Source organism: Dunckerocampus dactyliophorus, chromosome 6 (genome assembly GCF_027744805.1).
Source record: "Dunckerocampus dactyliophorus isolate RoL2022-P2 chromosome 6, RoL_Ddac_1.1, whole genome shotgun sequence".
Classification (NCBI taxonomy): Eukaryota; Metazoa; Chordata; class Actinopteri; order Syngnathiformes; family Syngnathidae; genus Dunckerocampus; species Dunckerocampus dactyliophorus.
This window is the reverse complement of record NC_072824.1, coordinates 29,671,700-29,694,896: the sequence shown is the minus strand read 5'-3', so window position 1 is coordinate 29,694,896 and position 23,197 is coordinate 29,671,700. Positions and strand designations below refer to the sequence as shown.

Here is a 23,197-nt window from a genome sequence, read left to right as displayed (position 1 = left end):
GTTTTTTTTTGTTTTTTTTAATAATAAGCTTTTGTTACAAGCGTTAATTTGTGGAATTGAATGTGGTTGTGAAAATCGCTCTTCAAAGCATTAGAAATAATGCAACCAAAGTATTGCTGAATGTACTTTTTTGTCACACAGCATGGCCAACAACAGCACCCACCGTGTTGGACTGTCGCCCGGTGTTACGAATTAATACGGCAACCGGATTGGCCCGATCTCGTGGCGGAAGCTGACATTTTCTGATCTTCAAAATAAGATTGGATCAGGACATCCCTAAATAGCACAAATGATCAGGGAGGATGGGATTTGCTTGTTTAGAGGTGAAAACAACATGAAAACCAGAGAGCTGTCTATGGGTGAAAAAAACAAGCAACTGTGAATCTGAGAGAATCTGCAGATTTGCTGATCTTGTAAACTTTCAAACAGCTAAAATTATGCACAAAGCAAACAATAACCTGCAACACAAAAACGTAATACAGTTCTTCTCGACAAGAGAGGACAAATATGACCTTGGGGTAAAATTAAACTTAAAACACTGTGAGAACAGCACTAAAAACCTTCAGCATTCCCGTAAGCGAAATCAAATTATGGAACAGACTGAGTAAAGAACTCTAAAATGAGCCATTTCAAGAAACATTGTCTGTACTTACTGATGATCTAACTAGGTCTCTGTCAACTAGTAACCTTATCAGTTATGATTTATCTATTATTATTGTGTCGGTTAACAAAATTCTTTACTGTATTTATGAATCCTTTTTTTATTATTACATTTTTTGCAACAAGGTCACCTCAGCATATAAAGTACATACAGTGATATAGCACACAGCACAACGTTCAGGGGAACAACAACCAAGAGAGCTGCCATTTTTTTTCAACACACAAGTCAATAGAATATAAAATGGACACAAAAGTAATAATAATAAAATAAATAAATAATAAATAAATCAAATGAATTATAACTAAATACATACATATGATAAACCTTGACTTCTATGTTACTACATCATTATACCGCCTGTGTATTTATAACTGGCAAGGGATACGTTGGGAAGACAGGAGGTGAACGACTGTATTGTAATTGATGTGAAACGGATGGGGGGGGGGGATTAAATAAGCTTTGCTTGGACATGTGGAACTGTGGGTTGTACAATGTGATGTATTCCCACATAACTTGTATGCATGTTCAAAATGAAGTCAACCAATACCAGTACGAGGACCAATAAAAACATTAGCCGTAGCCACCACAACCATTTGGAACATTCGGGAAATGACTTGTTATTTTCCTGGATGTTTTAATACCATAAAGCAGGGGTGTCCAAACCTTTTCCACCAAGGGCCACATAATGATAGAATGAAAAGATGCAAGGGCCACTTTGATATTTTGTAAGATATGCAGAGAATTGGGGGTGTCACGTGACACGAGAACGAGATGAGGTGAGATTTTAACGTTACTGTTAAGGAAAGTACAGTGGTGCCTTGGTTAGCATCATTAAACAGTTCCAGAAGGTCTGACTCAAACCAAAACGGACTCTGACCAAAGCAAAGCAAAGCAAACCAAAGCATGTTTAAGCATATTTTGCATATTTTTGCCATAAATTAAGCCTTTTGAAGCACAAAAATAACTAAAAAAAGTAAAATACAAATGTAAGACACTCAGAAGACGCTGTGAATGATATGTAGTATTCTAGACTGGTCACTAGATGTCAGTAATGTTATATTGATGAGACAATAGCCACTGCAGGACGTACTGTACAGACCAGGAAGTTAAAAAAAAAAGACAAACAAGGAACTATCGACTCTTTGGACACCCCTGCTAGACAGCAACAACAACGAGTTTACAGCAAACATTCTTATCTGCTCCTGCATTCTTATAATGTCTTTTCTTACCAACAAGGTCCCACTCGCCATTAGGTATGTAGGTGGAGATGTCCACATCCATCATCTGGAGGTCCAGAAGCCAGCCGTTGTGCGTCCAGGAGCCAAACTTGAGGTCACACTTTTGCACGTCGAATGGGAACCACCGCACGTCGATGTAGCACGTGCTCTTCAGGATGCCTGGATACGTTTACGTCACAATTTTTATTTTGACTCACTAATATCCCACTAACAATGTAAGCCAGTCAGAGAATCAATCACAACAAGAAGGAACAAGGAAACGTGTGAGGTACACACAGTATTTCCCTTGAAAGCAAGCCATATCTGGAGTAAAACTGAAGAATTTTCAGGCCAAAAAAACCTCATTAGATCAGCCTTTCACCTGGCGGGATATACTGGCAGGCTCCTGTGGCGTTGACCAGCACATTTGTATGGAACGTTGCGTCAAACCTCTCATCAGCACTGCAGGGAACATAAAAGCAGCAAGTGCACAGTTAACAGTTACGCACAGACAATCCAGATAATCGGAGAGGAGGAGATGAGGGGATTAGTGTCGACCCAGACAGACAGATGTGTGTTTAGTTTGATGGATCAGCGTAAACAAACATTGTTGCTTGCTCTGCGAGATTGTGAGATTGCCAAAGTGAACATAAGCCGCAACCAACACATTGAAAGAGAAAATAGACGCAGGTGTCCTCGTTGGAACGTTGTGGGATATTTACACAGAAAGACACGCGATAAACCTTGCGATCCCACCAACGCTCCATATTCCCAGCGTCACTCGTTGTCACCGGTCAGTTATTTTGGAGTTTCATCACAGCTGCAGTGGTCCAAGCAGAATTCTATACTTGATCAAACTTACGTAAGATTTGTCAGATCAAAACACGATTGCTGCATAAGACTCCAAAACATATCATACTGATATTAGCTTCTATTGTGGAAGTGCACTACTTTCCCTTTCAGCACTCTAAGTATCATGAGAACTGTAGTTCTTTTAGCCGCAAATTAGCCACAGCATTGTTTAAGCCATGGGGTCCAAAGCGTGTGAAAAAAATAGCATCTTTTAGTCCGGAAATTACAGTATGTCTTATTTATCTCTCATTTTCAAGATTCAAGAGATTCAAGATTCAAGATTCAAGATTCAAGATTCAAGATTCAAGATTCAAGATTCAAGAGAGTTTTATTGTCATGTGCATGGTAAAACAGCAGTTATACCATGCAATGAAAATCTTATTCTGTTCATTCTCCCAAGAAAAGAAAGAAAACAAATGAAAGAATAAGAACATAAGAAACATAAACACATAAACATATATACCAATAAATTAAGCAACAACAACAGACGAGACATTAATACAAGTAAATAATACAAATAAATAAATAAATAAAGTGCTATGAGTGTGTGCGTGTGTTGCGTGCGGCGTGTGCGAGTGCTTCGTTGAGGAGCCTGATGGCCTGTGGGTAAAAACTGTTTGCCAGCCTTGTGGTCCTGGACTTCAAACTCCTGTAGCGTCTGCCTGACGGTAGGAGTGTGAATAGTGAGTGTTGTGGATGTGTGCTGTCCTTGATGAGGTTGTGTGTTCTTCGTAGGACTCTAGATTTATAAATGTCTTGCAGTGAGGGGAGGGCTGCCCCAACAATGTTCTGTGAGGTCTTGATCACCCGCTGGAGTGCCTTCCTATCACGTGTTGTACAGTTACCGTACCAAACAGTGATGGAGGCGGTAAGGACACTTTCGATAGTGCATCTGTAGAAGCAACTCAGGATTGTGGTGGACATGCCAAATTTCCTCAGTCTTCTCAGGAAGTACAGTCTCCTTTGGGACTTCTTCAGAATTTGTTGGGTGTTGTGAGACCAGGTGAGGTCCTCGCTGATGTGTGTGCCAAGGAACTTGAAGGTTTTCACCCTCTCCACCTCAGTCTCATCAATAAACAGGGGTCTATGCGGCTCCTTTTCCCTTGTTCTTGGGTCGATGATCATCTCTTTAGTCTTATCTGTATTGAGAAGGAGATTGTTATCACGACACCAAGCTATGAGGTCCGCCACCTCTCTTCTGTATGATGTTTCAACACCACCAGTGATCAGTCCGATGACTGTAGTGTCATCTGCAAATTTAATGATGCTGGTGTTGTTCTGGGAGGCCACGCAATCGTAGGTGAAGAGCGTGTAGAGGAGTGGACTCAGCACACACCCCTGTGGGGTCCCAGTGCTCACAATTCTTGAGCTGGATGTGCGGTTGTGGACTCTGACTGACTGGGGCCTGCCTGTGAGAAAGTTAAACACCCAGTTACAGAGGGAGGGAGACAGGCCAAGTGTGAGGAGCTTATCTGTGAGTTTGTGGGGGCTGACTGTATTGAATGCAGAGCTATAGTCTATAAATAGCATTCTGACGTATGTGTCCTGGCCCTGTAGGTGAGAAAGGGCTGTGTGGATGGCAGTGTTGACTGCATCATCCGTGGACCGGTTCTGGCGATATGCAAACTGTAGAGGGTCCACGGTTGCCGCCGGGATGCTCTTTTTGATGTGGGTCATGACTAATCTTTCAAAGCACTTCATAACAATAGGAGTGAGTGCTATAGGGCGATAGTCATTCAAGCAGGTCACGTTGCTCTTCTTGGGTACGGGCACTATGGTGGTGGACTCTAACTATGTCTACTATATTGGGTGAGAGGAGTGTAAAGGTGAGTGTAAGGGTGTTATTTCATGTCTAGAGGGCTCTAATCATGTTAAAAAGTGTATTTAGAAGGTGGTAAACAGGTTTTGTATGTCTCATTTTCTCTCATTATGTCTACTATATTGTATAATAGGAGTGTAAAGGTGACTATAGGGGTGTTATTTCATGTCTAGAGTGCTCTAATCATGTTAAAATCGTATTTAGAAGGTTGTAAACAGGTTTTCTATTCTCTCGCTACAAAAATATTCAATTTGTAAATAAGTAATCCTACTTTGTTGAAATTCACTTATCACGGTGCGGTCTGGAGCCAATGAACCACAATAAAGGAGGGATTACTGTACACCATACGTATATAGTTTATGTGGCGGCCCAACAGGAATAAATGTGGTCAAATACATGAGGCGCTACCTGTTGGCCCTCGCTTATAAACGAGCCCATTATGCTGAGACTGTAAACGGGATTGTAGCAAGTCGTCCCAAGTCTGTACCGTACTAGCTGGCATCATAACTCTGCTTCTTACCGCAGCTCATACACGACATTGCGTTATTATTAGGATGCCTTTTGCTTTATTTTTCCCATTTTTGCAGGGTTTTTTTTGTTGTTGTTGAATTTTATTTCTACAATGTGCTGCAGTGCGCAATTGGCCCTTGGCCCGCACATTGGACACCCGTGCGTGACATGACGTCTGCTGTGTTTGCAACCACAACTCGTCGACTGTTGAGCTTGTTAGCTTGCGTCTTTGCGCGTGAACGGCGGTAATCAAAGGGAGAAGTAGCGTGTTCTTGCAGCTGAAACCAATGCATGCGTTGCAACAGTCAATTATATTGCAAATGTTGATCCGAAACTGAAGAAGGCAGGAAGTAATGTACCACACGCAGACCAATCACAGCCTCTACGGCCGCAGCTGGAGGACCTTCCTGGATGTCTGTGCATGTCTGAAAATCCGGACACTCTTCTCAACAAGCAGCCGGTGCTGTCATGCTGTCAAGACATATACTTCCTGCTCATTTCTTCTTCAGGAATGTCACTTCCAATTTGTCTGTGCGCACAGTATTACAGTACATTCACTTTAAAGATCACTGAGCACCGCTGTAGGCTGTTTAACAAACTGTATCAGCCCTCTTAGATAGCTAAAACCTTTCCTTTATCCCATCACACACGCAGCATGGATCATGCCGAACGCCCCCAAAGGTAAAGCTGACAAGCCTGCTCATCAGTCTGGAACCATTCTCCACAGAATATGCTGTCATCATAGTCTGGTTTTCCCTGCACGCCTCTGAAAGCTTAAGTGGTTGAGGAGCGGGCAGTGCATCGAAATGAAGCATTGCTTGACAAGACAAATAATGGTAAACAATCACGCATTCCTTTTCCTTTTCAATCAGCAACAAAAGACTTTGCTTCATCTGTATTCAGAGGAGCACCAGACGCCTCGAGAGTTTGCTTTTCTTTTAATAACGGCTGCAAAATAACCCCAAATTCTCCCTTAGCCAGTAAAGACGCAGAACACAATGCACGTTCATTCGCTGTAAAAAAAAAAAACCTCACGAAACAGCGATTCTGCAAAAGGTGAACCACAATGGAGCGAGGTGCTGGTATAGTTTTCACACTCCCACCTGTTGTAGAGGAGAATATCTGGCACCCATATCAAATTGGAAGGGAATCGCAGGTTCTGAACACCAGGGTAGTTCTCTTGGTCCCATGTCAGGTAGATATCCGTCCAGTGCTGGAGACAAACACAATTATAAGAAGTCAAAGGTTAACTCATGCTGCTGTGAATGTGTGTGCTTCTAAGAATCGATTCGAAGGTAGAGAAGAAACACCGCGACTCCAGTGAGGACGAGCGGCATAGAAAACGGATTCATGGCTGCTACTAAAATCACTAAAGTTGTTATTTTTCCTCATAATCTTACAAGGTTATTCTTGTTCAATTTCGACTTTTCTTCTTCTTAGAATACGCCTTTTTTCTCTTAATATTTTTACTTTATTCCCGTAAAATTAGAGCTGTTTTTAGATTATAGCTTTTTTTTTTTGCCATTTCCGTTTGTTTTTTTTACATTTTCTAACGATTTCAACTTTCTTCTTGTAAATTTTGTTCTTGTAATTATGACATTATTCCCTAACATTTTGATTTTATTCCCTAATATTTGGACTTCATTCCCTTAACAATGTAACTTTTTCCACAACCACATTTTTCAAAAAGTACAACTTTATTTGTTTCTCATAATCTCACAAGAACAAAAATGATGTTTTTTTCCCTAATTATTACAATAAAATTGCATTATTTTAACCTTATAGTATTCCAAATTTATTCTCATAAAATTACTACTTTTTGCTCTTAATATTTTGACTTCATTCTTGTAAAATGATTGGCGATTTTTAAATTATTTTTTTTTGTTTTTTGGTTAAAGTCAGATCACAAATGGCCCCCAGGCCACGCTCTGAGCACCCTTGGCCTACACTAACAACAGATACACATCTGTCAGTGCATGTGCTACACAGCTGTATGTGCGTGTATGATGTCACTTCTAGTGTGCGCTGTGTACTGTAGTAATGAGTGACTTTTAATGGTAGCGAGTTAATGACTTGAGCTGTATAATGAATCCATAATAATATGATATGACCAAGTTATAATTGAATTCATTTGGAACGAGCAGGCTGTGGCGGTTTAGTCTGCCGGCTTGGAAAGCTCAACGAAGCGCAGACTGATCAAATCATTATGTTTGGAGCGGGAACAGATGAGGACCATGCGACATCACAGCTATGATGTTTGTATTTATGGCGAAAAGTGATCTTAAAGTACAGATGTACAGCATGTAGAGCACATACCCGCATACCGTCATCCCTCGCTCTTTGAATTTTGCGGCTTGACTTTATCACAGCTTTTAAAAAATACATGAATAAATACACACTGCGTAAATATGCAAACTATATGAGTAACAATTTAAGCAAACGTTACATATTTTTTGTCTAAATGTAACACTTCCAAGCACAAAAATTGTTAAATGAAGTAAAATAGAAATATAAGGCATTCAAAGACATTGCGGTGATATGTAGTATGCTACACTGGTCACTTGGTGTCAGTAATGTTACTGTACCGTTGGGTGAGACACACAAGCACCAGACTTAATCGCCGGAACAGCAGTCTTATATTGCAGGGCCGAATTATCTCACAAGAGGCACAATAATCCCTAACACGAGCTGATGCTGTGGCCGTAACCCACGGCAGGTCCAGGCGTAGCCACCTTGTTTGCAGACGGGTCCACAATCATCATTACATCTGAATGGGATGCTAACAAAGGTGATAACACTCAAACGACCATCGTTGGCGGGCAGGAGCCCCACTCCATTGTACGAGCCAACCATTCCTGTGAGGACCTGCCTCCTCCTTTACAGGATAAATAGATTGGATCTTGCAACAAGCTCTAAGACTAGAGCTGTCCTATCTAGTCTGACTGGTGTGTGTCCCACCTCGTCTTTGAGCATGAACTGATGACACCTGCTCGGATGAGAGGCGAAACATCTTCTAGGACAACCAGAACAGTCCAGTTGCGATCGATTGAATGTCCTGAGAATACAATGACCTGGATGAATGAGAATATTCACAGGCTCGATTCACTTGTAAGCCTAAAATCATCCATGACGAGGCGTGCCTGCAGTCGGTCTGAGTTAGTTTTGTATTTTCCAGGTCTCCTTCATATCTGCTGCATCGGCAAAGCCTGCTTCAGCCTTCACGGCAGCGTGGAAGCTGTCTTAAAGCCGTGGCTTCCTGAATTACTGAATGATTCATCACATGCGAGCCAGTCAGCAGCTGACTCAAGCAGGCAGGATATGGAAGGTGACATCCTTATTATTCTATTCTAAATGAACACTGGTGGCTAACAAGGGTGTTATGTGTGATGACACTGGAGAGTGCAGCGTTGCTTTGCATTATTAAAAGCAACAAAAACATTGTGGTGTTTAATATTAGTAAGTACTTTTGGACTAATGACCAAGGCAAAGACAAAAGAAAACAAAGAATTGCTGTGACAGCAGTTTGAATCGTCACACTATACGCACATAATGACATGCACCCGGAGTGGGCAAAATTTGCCACACTGGGTTTAAAAAATGTCTGTCTGTCTATCTATCCACATCCGGTACCAGGTCGTGAGGTTGTTGTAGCCACTTTGCTATTGGTAAAGAGTTGTTGCTTGTTGTTGAGTTGAGTGGAGAGTAAACTGATTGGTGCCACCTACAGTACCTCGACTCCTGTCTCATTGTGAATCGCATCTCCACATTTGGTGACCCTAGACGTGGGTGAAAATGAGTATATCGGTGGGCCGATATTATCGGGCATCCCTACTAACTGCACAGGTATTTCACTTAGAAATAAGGAATCCTACTTCATGGAAATTCACTTTCAATTCAATTCACAGTCGGGTCTCGAACCAATTAACCGCGATAAACGTGGGATGACCGTGCATGTATTCGCTGCACCCCTAGGAACGCCGTATTTCACTGGAAATCTCTCGCTTCAGAAACCAGCGGAATCATTGTTCTGGCTACAGTTTAAAGGTTTAACGACCCTTACATGGCCCGCGGGCTGTAGTTTGCCCACGTCTACTATGTCCAAACAACATAAATAGTCACAGTTAAAGCACATTCACTTCAGTGACGAGTGATGACATGTATGATGATGCTGAAGTCCCACTACTTTGGACTGCCATAACCACCGGTGTAATTTACATGACAAAAAGAGTAAATAAATAATAAACATAAATCACGGAAGGTGTTATTCTTGCTTCATGACTATTTATTAGATATGAGGTTGCTTTGGGGTTCATAGAGATTGCCGCAAAGGCAACAGACGGATTGGAATATGTCAGCTGTCTTGTGGGGCGAGGCGATTTGATGCAATAGTAACTCAAAAAGCAAAAGCAAATTCCACAATCACCACCACTGCACAGCGTTTCACGACGTTTGCTTGTAGTTTCCACATTCAACACACAAGCGCCACAAATCAGTCAAAAAGGGGGAATGACAAGCTGTCTTTAGAGGGGCAGTAAATAATTATTTGTGAGGGGTTTTGTGAGGGTTATGTTCCAACCCCCACTAGAAGCAAATGACAAAAAAAGTACGACACTCTAATCAAGCTTAGGCTGTGCTGCCGTGCTTTGCTGCTCATAACATCAATTGTACTTGAGCGTGACATTTATACCCTGACTCACACAACACAAACCAGCAGGGGGTCATCAACCCAAACGCCTCCCTCACGCACGGTGCAACCAAAATAATACAACAAGTACCATATGTGGAACACTCAATGTAAGTGTACTGGAATCGGAATAAATGCTTGCACACTGCAAAATAATGACGGCATTTTAACCCGCAAGGCATGCTGGGTATCTTGTGCATGTGGGCTTCCTGGATATGTGAGGATCCACTGGACAGCTTTAAGAATGAGTGGAATTCAATTCCATGTTCCTGTGATACAAAGCTGGCAATACATTTGCTCCGTGTTTAGTTTCTTTAAGATGGAAACAGCCTCTGTGTATTCTAAATTCTTATCAAAATTCCGGCTTGTATTTGTCAGCTTGTCAAACAAGACCCTGAGGAGTCACTGCAATGTACAAATATGTATTCTTGAATCAATGCTTGACGCTTGCCGCCACAAATCACTTGAACGCTGTTTGGAAAGAAAAAATATAAACGGCAGAACCCGCAGGGCGCACACACACACACACACCCCTTCCCAAAATACACTAAATGACAGTTAATGTGCAGTGATCACACACAAGTACTCGATGAGGAGACATACCAGCTGCAGCCAGGCATTAGTGATCAAAACTTGGTTCTTCTCGTCCTGAAAGACAGCAAGAAAGAGAGGGATGAGCAGCAGTCAGCAGTCTGCGTCGTGAGCTAGAATAGAAAGATAACATGCTTCGTATCAGAGTATCAGGGGAAGAGATAAGCCACACAACCTGCAGATTGTGACACAGAGCTCCCGTTCACATTAAACGACAGCCGCTGCTTCTTTTTTTGGCTCCATGATTTTAAATGCAACCTTGTGTGGCTTAGAGGTATGATAGACAAAATGCATCATTTGGGGCTCTTTACGTTTGTGAACAGTTTTAGGCTGCGCCGTAGGGGCCTTTGAAGAATCGTTGGGATGAGAGTTCTGGGGTGTTTTTCAGGGTATACTGTATGCTGCAGAGGGCAGTAATGTTTACAACCGATCTGGAAGTGATGAAGCCTTAGAGGAAGAAGATATTCAGGAAGTGTTGGCAGTGTTTATACATGGATTGTATTGCCACTGCGCAATACGTACCCGAAACGCAATCGGTTCAACTGGGTTCTACGCATGTGCAGAACGTATCTAACTTTTTTCTACTATTTTTCGACAGTCACATGTTAGGCATGTGTAATCTTCACCATCTGTTGATCTATTTTATGGCGGGAAGCGACATACGTCCCTCCCCCACTCCCAAAAACGTTATTAAGATAGACAGAAATTTGAGAAATGACAACATAATCAATCTTTTTCTTATATGCATGGTGCAAGTGGACCATCTTTGTTCCATAAATTATTTTACGTTTTTTTTTTGCCACTGAAAAAAATACACACAAAAGCATTTGTGAGGAAGATAGTTTGGATGGATGGTATTTCCCTGTTTAGAAAAAACCTGAAAAAGCTGACTCCTCTACATGAATCCATCATTGCACTCTACTCATGGTTGTTTACACTGAAATATAACTGCATTTTATGTGTTTTATTCTATTTATTTACGTATGTTACACATAACCGGATATGACGTTTACGTCTGCGCTTCGTGCATTGCGTAAGTTTTACGTAGCTCGGTGTTGGTGGATGTCATTAGACGATAGAAACATCCCCATGCTAACGAAGTATTTTAACAAGAGTCACTTCTAATCCCCACCTTATCGTGGTGGAGGGGGGGCTGCCCGAGTGATCCGAGGAGCTATGTTGTCTCAGGGTCTTGTTCACAAGGGAAGGTTGGAGCGTGAGGTCAACAGGCGGATCGGCGCAGCGTCTGCAGTAATGCAGTCGCTGTACCGGACCGTCATGGTGAAGAGAGAGCTGACACACGCATACAAGTGGCTGAAATGAGTTGGACTCCACCTAAAAGATAGGGTGAGGAGCTCAGAGTAGAGCCACTGCTCCTTCACATGGAGAGGAGCAGTTGAGGTGGCTCGGGCATCTAGTCCGGATGCCTCCCGGACGCCTCCCTGATGAGTTGTTCCGGGCATGCCCACCCGGGAGAAGGCTCCGGGGCAGACCTAGGACACGCTGGAGGGGTTATGTCTCACAGCTGGACTGGGAACTCCTTGGTGTCCTCCCGGTGGAGCTGGAGGAGGTGACCGGCGACCGGGAAGTCTGGACTTCCCTACTGAGACTGCTGCCCCCGTGACCCAGACCCGGATAAGCGGAGGAAAATGGATGGATGGATGGATGGATGGATGGATGGATGGATGGATGGCACTTATAAAATAACCTCCCAACATATTACGTATATGAAGTGTGGTTATTGACCATGTATGTTAATACATTTAAAAAATAATAACTACCACAGCACGTGATGTCACAGAAGCGCTGTCGTAAAAATTTGCTAAAGGAGGAAGTGACGTAGTCCTTGCGCATTGTGAATTGACCGATTGCGTTCCGGCTACGTATTGCGCAGTGACAGTATACTGTTCCCTACGTAAATTTAAAAAAAAAGCTCAACTAATTTGGGCCTTTGCGAACAGTCGCAGGCTGCGCCATGCAGTGTCGTAGGCGCCTGCAATGAATCGCTATTTTTACCATCTATGTTTATGATGATGTCACAACTTTGGGTTTGGGAGCAGAGTCAGGCAAAAAATCTAATGCAGCTACTTGTTGCAAAGATGATTGGCTGATTCCTGGCTACTGTGAAAGGCTGAGCAAAGCAGCCCTGCACTCAGAATCGGAGCACGGCACGGCTGACTCACCCTATCACTCTGACATCGTTCTGACAATCCTGTGTGTGTTGTCTGTTTCTCTATGTGCTGTAATACAAGAGATTCCATCAACTATGCGCCGTGGTTATCACATGCTCTTACTAAAATCAGCAAAATCAAATGCATTCTTCGTTCCCTTTCTTGCCTCCCAATGATTTCACTTCTAATCCGCTTCTCCAGCCACAAAACCATTGTGTCTTCTATCGCCTTCTACGGTCTCCGCTGCCATTGTGCGCTTGAAAAGCAAGATTTGTCTTGCAGGCTTTGTGACCTATCATGTCCGTGACCTTTTTATTTCTTTTTTATTTTTATTGCATTTATTTATTTTGCTCCAGCTTTATTGTTGAATATCAACCGTGATGCACTATAAAGATTGTCGTCTCCACATAAACCCAACTATCTGTTCTACACAGACTGTAACAGATGCACTTCCTTTTTATTGCAGGTCATCCACCATATACCCAAGGCCCGACGTGTCAAACTCAGGCCCGGGGGCCAAATTCGGCCCGTGCTGCAATGTCATCATGACATAGAGTTGGTAGACAGCTACAAATTCCTGGGTGTTCACCTTAACAACAAACTGGACTGGTCCGTCAACACCCACGCCCTCTACAAGAAGGGCCAGAGTCGCCTCCACCTGCTGAGGAGACTGAGGTCCTTTGGTGTGTGCAGGACTCTTTTACGGACCTTTTATGACTCTGTGGTGGCCTCAGCCATCTTCTATGCTGTGGGCTGCTGGAGAGGGGGCAGCACGGACAGGGACAGGAGCAGGATCAATAGGCTGATCAGGAGAGCGAGCTCTGTCCTGGACGGTCCTCTGGACTCCGTGGAGGAAGTGGGGGAGAGAAGGATGTTGGCTAAGCTGACATCCATCATGGACAACACCTCTCACCCGCTACATGACACTGTTGTTTCCCTGGGCAGCTCCTTCTTGCCCCAAGGCCCAAGAAGGCCTGGATCTGTTCAACATAGATCAGAATGTAAGGGCTTTTCGGATTTGGAGGTGCTGAGTCTCATCCCAGCAGCAAACCGCCCCAGGAAACGCTGAAGGTCACAGCCCAATGAGGCCATCAGGACCACATCTTGCAAATAGAGACGACACCCTAAGGCCCCCCAACTGGACTCCCTCAACGCCTTGGCTGCACCTCGAAATTCTGACCATGAAAATTATGAACAGTCAAAATATGTTGAATAAAATTCATGTCACACACGTCGGCTCTGAACACCAATCACTCTTGCATCGCAAGTTGTTCATCAGCCTGTAAAGTGTAGATGTCAAAAAAAAAACTTTACTTGCTGCATCAGAGATCCCGAAAACATCAACTTTGAACAAATGGTTGTGAGAATGCATAGCCTGCGTCTTTTAGTAGGTAGTTAGGCAGCTCGGTACTTTACTGATCCCAAGGGAAATTCAAGCATCCAGTAGCTGACATAGATTTACAGATAAGTAGGAGGAAACATAATAACGTAAAGATAATAAAACATCATAAAAGTAAGTACTATACAGTAGAACATGCAAACTCCACACAGAGATGTTCCAGAGAGACCCGCATCTCCACACTGCGAGGACTACTTTGCGGTCCTACTTTTTTTAAACAACATTCATTTTACAGCCAACCAGATTCGAGTCCAGTGTCCCGCCACAAGGGCACCCACTCAGGAAGCAGACCAATCTCTCCAACAACCAGTCCACTTGTTAGTATTTGGGATGTGTGTGTGTGTGTGTCTTTGTTTTGTTTTCAACAATATCTTATTTGCATTTCTTCCAACAAAAACATAATGTGCATTTTGTGGAGCTAATAAAAGGTTATATATAGGTAATCACTTTACAAGTTTGCCTCTCCAGTGCATAGAAGCTTAAAATGTTTTATGTGCACTTTAGGAGAGCCTGTGAATAATGAACTAGGAATCCTACAGTGTATTACAGACCATGGGCCTTTTCTCACCATCCATTCTAATGTGGCGGAGATGCATACATCCTGTGGACAACTGTGGCTGTGTGACACCTAATATATATTTTGGGGAGTGGGTAAAAGGTTCGTCTGTGTCACCAAACAAATGAGAGTAAGAGTGTGAGTAATGTGCAGGCTTGTAAGTATACGTAAACAATGAAAGCAGTAGCATGCTACCGCTCATCAATTTGAGACACTACATCAACATTTCATGGTGTAGCCTCAAGCAAGGAGAAATTCTAAGGCCCTGTCCGCACGGGAACGCTCTTGGGATTTTTTATTCTTGGCGGGTTGAAAAAAAAAAGTCGTGTCCACACTGTGCCGGATTACAGTATAGCTGCATCCAGACGGGAAGGCATCACTGAGTAAAAACGATGTAATACACAAGCACACTTACGTGTGGCGCTGTGAACAGGCACGCAGACGGAACCACCTGACACTCCAAACCATGGAAGCAGAAAGAACAAATACGCATACGTCCGTCATTTTCCGCTTACAAGAAGTGGAATTACTTCTTCGAGCCATGATGGAGTGTTCAGGGCACGTCCAACCGGTAGGAGGCCTCGGGGAAGGCCCAGGACACGTTGGAGAGACTATGTCTCTCAACTGGCCTGTGAATGACTCGCGATCCGCCGGGAAGGCTGGACAAAGTAGCCGGGGAGAGGGAAGTCTGGGCTTCCCTGCTTAGGCTGCTGCACCGCGACCTGACCTCGGATAAGTGGAAGAAGATGGATGGATGGAAAATTTTCCTTAGTGTAAAGCATTTCCTGTATAGTGAATAAGCCTCTGGCCTATTTCCTGTGGGAAAAATGAATTTAGAATATGACTACTGTAATCCAGACGTCGACTGGCGTAGTTTTCCACTGTTTCATCCCTTTCTAGGTTTCTAAAACCAGAAATACTTTTTTTTGCTTTCACTCAGCACTGGTACAAACACACACCCACCACATCGATGATCTGCAGCAACGTGAAACCGAGTTCAACCAGGATGGGCGCTGAGTCGTTTTGGACCGGTCTCTCCAGACGAGTGTAGTTGACCATTAGGTCCTGGTACAACTTCCTCTGGTATACGCCACCATGGCAGCCTGCAAAAGCAAAGAATAATACAAGGAGTGATACATAGGCCTGTCACGATAACACATTTTGCTGGACGATAATTGTCCTACAAATTATTGCCGATAAACGATATTGTCAACATAATTCTGAGGTCATTTTTTCATGAACGTAATGATAATCTGTGGCATAATAATACGCATCAAAAGCAATCAACTTTAATTTTTCAAGAATATTTAACATTGTAATTGGAATGTGAAGAGCTTTAAAAAACATTATAAATTATACAAACAAACAAAAAAAAACAATGAAAATAAAATGGACTCTTGAGTCTCTTTTAGCAAAAATTGCACTTAAATAAAAATCACAATCAATCACAATATTTCTGATTTTGAATCTGAAAATCGACAAAAAACAGAGAAATAATAAATACGCTTATTTTCTCTGGTTATGTCTGCTATATTGGGTAATAATAATGTAAAGTGACTATAGGGGTGTTATTTCATGTCTGAAGGGGTCTAATAATGTTAAAAAGCATATTTAGTAGATTATAAATAGGTATGAAAATATTCCATTTATAAGGAAGGAATCCTACTTCTCACAGTCCGACCTGCAACCAGTTAACCAGGATAAATGAGGGATTATTGTACTGCTGTCCAAATAAGTCAAGCCACTAGGGATTGACACTTAAATGGTCAACAGCAAAAAAAAAAAAAAAAAGAACAGAAGACAAAGAAGAGAATGCGACTCTTTTTACTGCGGGAACAAATCAGTGATAAAAAATGTCCTTGGGCCGCCTGAATCACAAACAGGTGGCCTGCAGGCGAAGCATAAAGATCGAGTGCATCCCCAGACTGTATGTTGCAGTTATGAAAAGGGCATTTAATTTAATTATATATATAAAAAAGTAGAAGCATAAAAAATAGCAGAGATTTCATAATGAAGCAAAGCCCACGGCCATAGCTCTGATTCTGTTTACGACTGAAACAAAGCAGACGTGGCGCTACAGATGGTCACTACTGAGTGAAGAAGCTGTCAAATGCAGAGGAAACATGTTGTTGCATGAGACAGGATCTTCTGTCGTATGAGAGAATGGATAAGTGGTGTGCCAGACAGATGGACAGATGATTAAACACAAGCAGGAAAAGCTCAGCCTCAAATCCGTTGTTCTCACGTATGTAGTTGGATGAGAAGAGCTCCTCCAACAGCAGCTCATTTTTCTTCATGCCCTGATATACTTGGCTTTCAGTGTGACCTGTCACATTTAAAGGGTCCCTGACGTGATTGATCAACTTGAGTTAAATATGTTATATACTGCTTGTAATTCTGTTCTACATTGTTCCATTTTTGAAAGCCAATGGTAAATTCACAAAAATGACATTTATAGTTCATGGCCCCAGCCATGACAAGCTAGCTCTCGCTGTTCGGTCTCATTTCAGCAAATGACGACTCAGCTACACAAACATAACAGTGTAGGAGACAGGGGATGTTTACAGTCATTATAGCGAAGATTTGAGCGATGTGTCAGTAGTTTTGGAGGAGAAAAGAAGGGAGAAACATTTGGACATGAAATAGAAAACTTGCAGAACATGGACTTAAGCCATAAAGGGATAGTTGGGATGTTTTGACATGAAGTTGTACAGTATGACATCCCCATCAGCACTATAGTCCATCAACAGAGACTTACCCCGCACTTGGTCCCCAAGTCCAGTTCTGGTCGGATTTCGGCGATGTTCTTCACACTTTACAATAAGGTACACAAAATTACAGTAGTTAATTGGGTTAGTTATTAGTTACTCATTAGTTACTCATTAGTTCTTCATTAGTTACTCAGTAGCTACTCTATATTTATGTGCCTTAGTCATTAGTTACTCATTAGTTCTTCATTAGTTCTTCATTAGTTCCTCAGTAACTACTGTATTTTTGTGTACCTTATTGTAAAGTGTGACCGAAAGTAGTTCCAGGTTGTCACTGGGGTTACACAAGTAAGGAGTTTGCGAAATGATCCCTGCAAAGAACAGAACTCAAAGTGGGAGTCCATCTGTCTCTCGTTCTCTGCACTTGCTTCGTCCATTTTTGTCTTAAACCTTCCCCTTTTGGAAAAGAAAACAAACTAACAGTATCACTCGGATACTATGAACATCCAGCAGCAACACAACATTTTGGCGTGACTACCATTTTGATGAAAAATATACTGAACCAAGTCAACAACCTGCCTGGAGAAGCATTTGTTCACTCTGCTTCAGTTGAGAATTGTTACCGCGGTGACGTCACTTCGGGAATGAGACCAAACAGCAAGTGCTAGCTCGTCATGGGTGGCGGTGTGAACTATAAATGTCATTTTTGCGAATTTACAATTCACTTTCAAAAACTGAACAACGTAGAACATAATTACAAACAATATATAACATTTAAGCAAGGTTGATAAATCATGTCAGGGACTCTTGAATCCTACATGCAAGAGTTGTGTAGTCATTGAGCAAAGTGAAGTTACTTACAAGACATTGATAGGACAATCTTACCTTGAGGTACTTGTTGCAGGTGGCTGAGTCGGCATCTTTTGAGGTGAAGTACAAGCAAACTTTCCAGCATCCTGAACATTTGACCTAGATTCTCATCGTTGTCTGAGTAAATATCGTCAAGCGTAACACTATCACGACAGTTACTACATTTTTTGCCACTAATAACACTGAAACGAGGCACTTAGTTTTTTGGTTGATACTGGTGCCACTACGATACCGAGCTTTTGGTACGCATCACTTAGTCCCCTGTCCTTAGCGAACAGAACAGCCACTGAAGTTAACTAGAACACTGCAAAACACAAAGGTCTTTGTCAACAATCACGTTTTAATAACCTTAAATGTTCATTAACACGTTCATTCATCATTTACATGCATTTTGAATTGTTTGCCACATGTAAAGCTATAATTGTAAAACTATAAAAACATGTTATGTGTTACAAATTTTTTGGCTTTCTGGAACAGAAGAATTGGATTTACATAATTTCTTATGAGGAAAACCTGTTTCGGTTAGCTTCCGTTTCAGTTTGAGTGGGACCTCCTGGAACGGATTAATGACGCTAACCAAGGTTTCATTCTACACCACAATTGGAATACGTCAGTGTTTCATTTGTGGTCATACGAATGCACATGTACAGAAAAATAAATCAAAGCAGTAAGTATTTGTGTACTATCTTCTAAAACAACATTGCAAAATGGTACCAACACTTCATGAATACTTCTAATTCTTCTCCTCTTACTTGACCATTGGGTCAACTGGCAACGTCCTAAAGTGGGTTTGTTTTTCTGCACCATACTGTTGCTTTACACTGCCAGCATCCTAACAGCTTGTTCCTTGCAGCAACACTGACCTTACACTTGGAAGGGACACGGACTTGTCCCCAAGAGGCAGCGTCCCAAGACTTGACATAGCGGAGGACAATAAGAGTTCACAGAAGAAACCACGGACGTGAACATTGCAGCGATAAACACCCATGTCACTGCAGCCATGTGAAGTCTGATGGCAATAAATAGCAATTATATTCAAAATGATTTGTTCACATAAAAAAATATATATATACCTAGATCTGGGGTGTCCAAACACTTTCCAGCAAGGGTTGCACACATAAAAATGAAAGGACGGGGGGCTACTTTGATACATTTTGTACAATAAATATAATATATGCTATTCGAGGACTGACATTTTAGCTTTTGTGCGATAGGTGTTATAGGTTTTTATATTTTATATAAATAATTATCAAACAATTTATTTCGCAAGTATTCTTATTACAATGTTCCCTGGTTTATCGCGGGGATAGGTTCCCGCAATAAGTGAAATAGCCAACGTGAAGTAGCCAACTATATATATATTTTTTTTACAATTATTGTATATTTTTTAAGGCTGTAAAACCCTCATCATACACTTGATACACTTTTCTCAGACAGGCATTAACCTTTTCTCACATTACTCTCTTGTTTAAACACTCTCAAAGTTCTTTTGGATTTTGATTTTGTTTGAATTTGAATGATCAACCTACAAGTTTGGACACAAGAAATTACCAAGTGACTCACGCGTATTTCACTCCCTCGACCGTGCTTCTTCGTCCTGGCGCCGCTAGTCTGTGGCGTTTTTGTATCCTTGTTAAATCATTTTGCTCCTGTCGTCGTATTTTACTCCTCCTACTTGTCCTCCATGAAGAGCCTTAGCCAGTCTGGATGCAGAACAATCTACATCGGTATTTCTTCTGGTATCAACAACTCCGGAAAACTTAAGTTAACTTAACTCAAGGCGCATTCTACTGGTATGTTCCAATCCCGGCGCTGCGCTTGAGGGGAACCGGGATAAAAGGTATGTAGGCCGCTTACTTATGTACGTATTTGTCAGTGCCAATGTGGCATTTTCTCAAAATCTGACCATATTAACTATTTTTTTAGCCTGGATAATTGGGGCATTTCCTGTCATGATGTGTTTTCTGAGCAAAAATCTGCAAAAATCACAAATGTGCGGGTGCGTGCTTTATATCTGTGCTCTCAAAACTGTTTTTTCATTGCTTTTTCTCAAGACCTACTACCTCATACGGTGACACGCAGGTTGCTGCAGTAAACGATGTTTTTAAGGTTGTGTCAGGAAAAAAAAAACATTCAGAGTTTTACAATCAATTTTTGTTTCAGTATTTTGTCAGCGAACCAATTTGTATGGATTCATACACGTGGGAATCTGCATTTCAGCACATACATAATTACTTTTTCCTTGATGGATGCTCCTTTCATTTCCTTCATCTATATTGGCCCTGCGATTGTATTATCCAGTATTTCCCCTGTTATGTCATCACGTTAAATGTCATGACGTGTCACGCTGCATTTCCAATCACACACATATTTTTCTTTCACGATTTGCATTCGGAATAATGAAGAGAAATACATTTATATGTCAAACATTATCATCAAAATCATGCAGCATACTGAACTGTTACGTCTTTACGGTCTCTTTTGAAGGTCAATTTTAACCCCTAATTGCCTAAAGCAGGGGTGTCCAAACTTTTTCCAGCGATGGCAAAAATTGAGAAAATTGAAAGAATGCAACTTTGCCACTTTGAAATTTTGTAAAACAACACATGTAGACATGCTAAGAAGTTATATATATGTCAGCTCAGCTTTGTCATATAGGTTAAAAAAATATTAATATCAACTAGGGATGTCCTGATCCACATTTTCTGGCTTCCCATCCCATTTTTTTTGTCCGATCCTTTTTTTTTAAATAAGCTTCCGTTACAAACATCAATTTGTGGAACTGAATATGGTTATGAAAATAGCTCTTCAAAGATAAAAATAATGCAACCAAAGTATTGCTGAATGTACTTTTGTATTACACAGCATGACCAACAATATTGTTTGGCTTTTGTAACAAACCTGTGTGAGTCAGGTCCCAATCCAAGAAAAGATCCAACAAAGTTCATCCAATAAAAGATCAAATTGGAAAAAAATGGGCATTCAAAATACTTTTAGGGTGCTATATGACTTTTTTTTAACAAACTATCTTCAATACAATAGTAATTTAGTGACGGTTCCTAGTATAAACAACCAGCAGTTAGAGCAGCACTTTCCGTGCGAGCTCCCCGCACCATGACACAGCAGTCTGGGCACAGTGAGAGGGAACTACCGCTGTAGCTACAGAGCCCAATACCCAAGGTCCAATGTGAAACTAACTTCACCACCACCATGGCATTCGGCACATGAGCCATTTGTATCTCATAATTTAGACTTTTTTTCTCATAATTATGATGTTTTCTCTCATAATTTCGAGTTTTATCTCAAAATTTTGACCTTTTTTCTCATCATTATGACGTTTTTCTCACAATTATAACTTTAATCTCAGGTTGACTTTTTTCCCATATTTTATCTCATAATTTTGACTTTTCATCTCATAATTATGACTTTCCTTTCTCATAATTATTTTTTATCTCAAAATTTTGACTTTTTTTTCTCATAATTATGACGTTGTATCACATAATTTCGATTTTTATCTCATAATTTTGACTTTTGTCTTATAATTATGATGCTTTATCTCATAATTTTGACTTTTTTCTCATAAGGAAGAAGCGGTATAGAAAATGGATGGATGGATGGATGCTTTATCTCATAATTTGGACTTTTTTCTCTTAATTATGAAGTTTTTATCTAATCATTTTTACTTTTTATCTTATAATTATGAATTTCCTTTCTCATAATTTTTTATCTCATAATTTTGAGTTTTTATCACATAATTTCAGCTTTTTTTCTCATAATTATTAAGTTTTTGTCTCATAATTTCGACCTTTTATCTCATAGGTATTTATCTCATAATTTCAACCTTTTATCTCACAATTTTGACTTTTTATCACATAATTTCAACTTTTTTCCTCATAATTATGACTTTCTTAACTCATAATTTCGACCTTTTATCTCATAATTTCAAGTTTTTATCACATAATTTCAACTTCTTTCTCATAATTATTACGTTTTTATCTCATAAATTCGACCTTTTACCTCATAATTTTGACTTTTTATCACATAATTTCAACTTTTTTCTCATAATTATGACTTTCTTAACTCATAATTTCGACCTTTTATCTCATAATTTTGACTTTTTTTCATAATTATGAAATTTTTTCCTCACAATTACAACTTTTTATCTCATGTCGACTTTTTTCCCATAATTACTTTTTATCTCATAATTTTGACTTTTCATCAGACCTTTCTCAGAATTATTTTTTATCTCAAAATGTGGACTATTTTTCTCATAATTATGACTTTTTAATTTCATAATTATGACATCACCGGGATAGTTTTTTCTTTCAGTGGTGGACACGGGCATTCATATTAAAACAAGTAAATAAAATGTATAAAAAATTAAAACTACATTGTTTAGATTGTGATTTTTAGAAAATAAAAAAAAATTGAAAATGTTTTTGACACAAAAAAGGTGTACATTTGCGCAGATGCTAATGTTGAATCGGGAATAAGCAGGGACTCATTAGCATTCACACGTACATTCACACCTATTGACAATTTCGAGTCTCCAGTTAACCTGACATGCATGTTTTGGGCATGTGGGGGAAAACCAGAGTACCTGGGGGGTAAAACCCCCCACACAAACCCCTCGCAGGCGAAACAAAGCGTTTGGCAGCATGTGCTGATAGGAATATAAAGTGATTTGTTATATGAGGACATTGGGGTCTAACCTGTAAATTAAAGACACACAACAATTTACGAAACCTGTTGTCGCACCAACCAAACACTTCCACCATCGACCGGATTGGAAAGCAGAACAGGTCCACTATCAACTAAACTATCTTACACTTCAAGCATAGCACACTGCAATCATGAAATCACACGTGCGCCAGAGATGTTAAAGAGATTGAACTTCCTTGATGGGCTTTCTGCACCGCGAATCACGCATTTCATTACGACTGCAGATTAGTCTTGGAGGAGATGAACGTCCCTTTGGGCTTCGTGCTTCATTGCTGGTGTGCCCTCCTTTCTCTCATCCAGATGTGGTTGGTGTCATAAAGAGAAAGACTTGCACAAACACACTGACCTGCACTGTCTGCATAACGTGTAAATATATAAAACACGCCAGCCTGTTAGGAACACACACATGCCACGATGTCTTTATAAAAGTACAAAGC

General features: G+C 40.9%; 1 protein-coding gene across 2 annotated transcripts in view; it reads right to left on the bottom strand.

The window, feature by feature from the left end:
* Positions 1-23,197, bottom strand: part of LOC129182463 (neuronal acetylcholine receptor subunit alpha-7-like) — a 38,918-nt gene that overhangs the window by 8,779 nt on the left and 6,942 nt on the right. The window contains exons 6-11 of one of the 2 annotated variants that reach the window (XM_054778619.1): positions 18,054-23,149; positions 15,424-15,563; positions 10,347-10,391; positions 6,163-6,272; positions 2,261-2,340; positions 1,891-2,058 (exon numbers count right to left, since the gene is read on the bottom strand). In XM_054778619.1, coding sequence (XP_054634594.1) covers positions 1,891-2,058; positions 2,261-2,340; positions 6,163-6,272; positions 10,347-10,391; positions 15,424-15,563; positions 18,054-18,132 — 622 coding nt within the window. In that variant the 5' untranslated portion in view covers positions 18,133-23,149. The remainder of the gene's footprint in view (positions 1-1,890; positions 2,059-2,260; positions 2,341-6,162; positions 6,273-10,346; positions 10,392-15,423; positions 15,564-18,053; positions 23,150-23,197) is intronic. The other variant, XM_054778620.1, reaches the window with a different exon arrangement.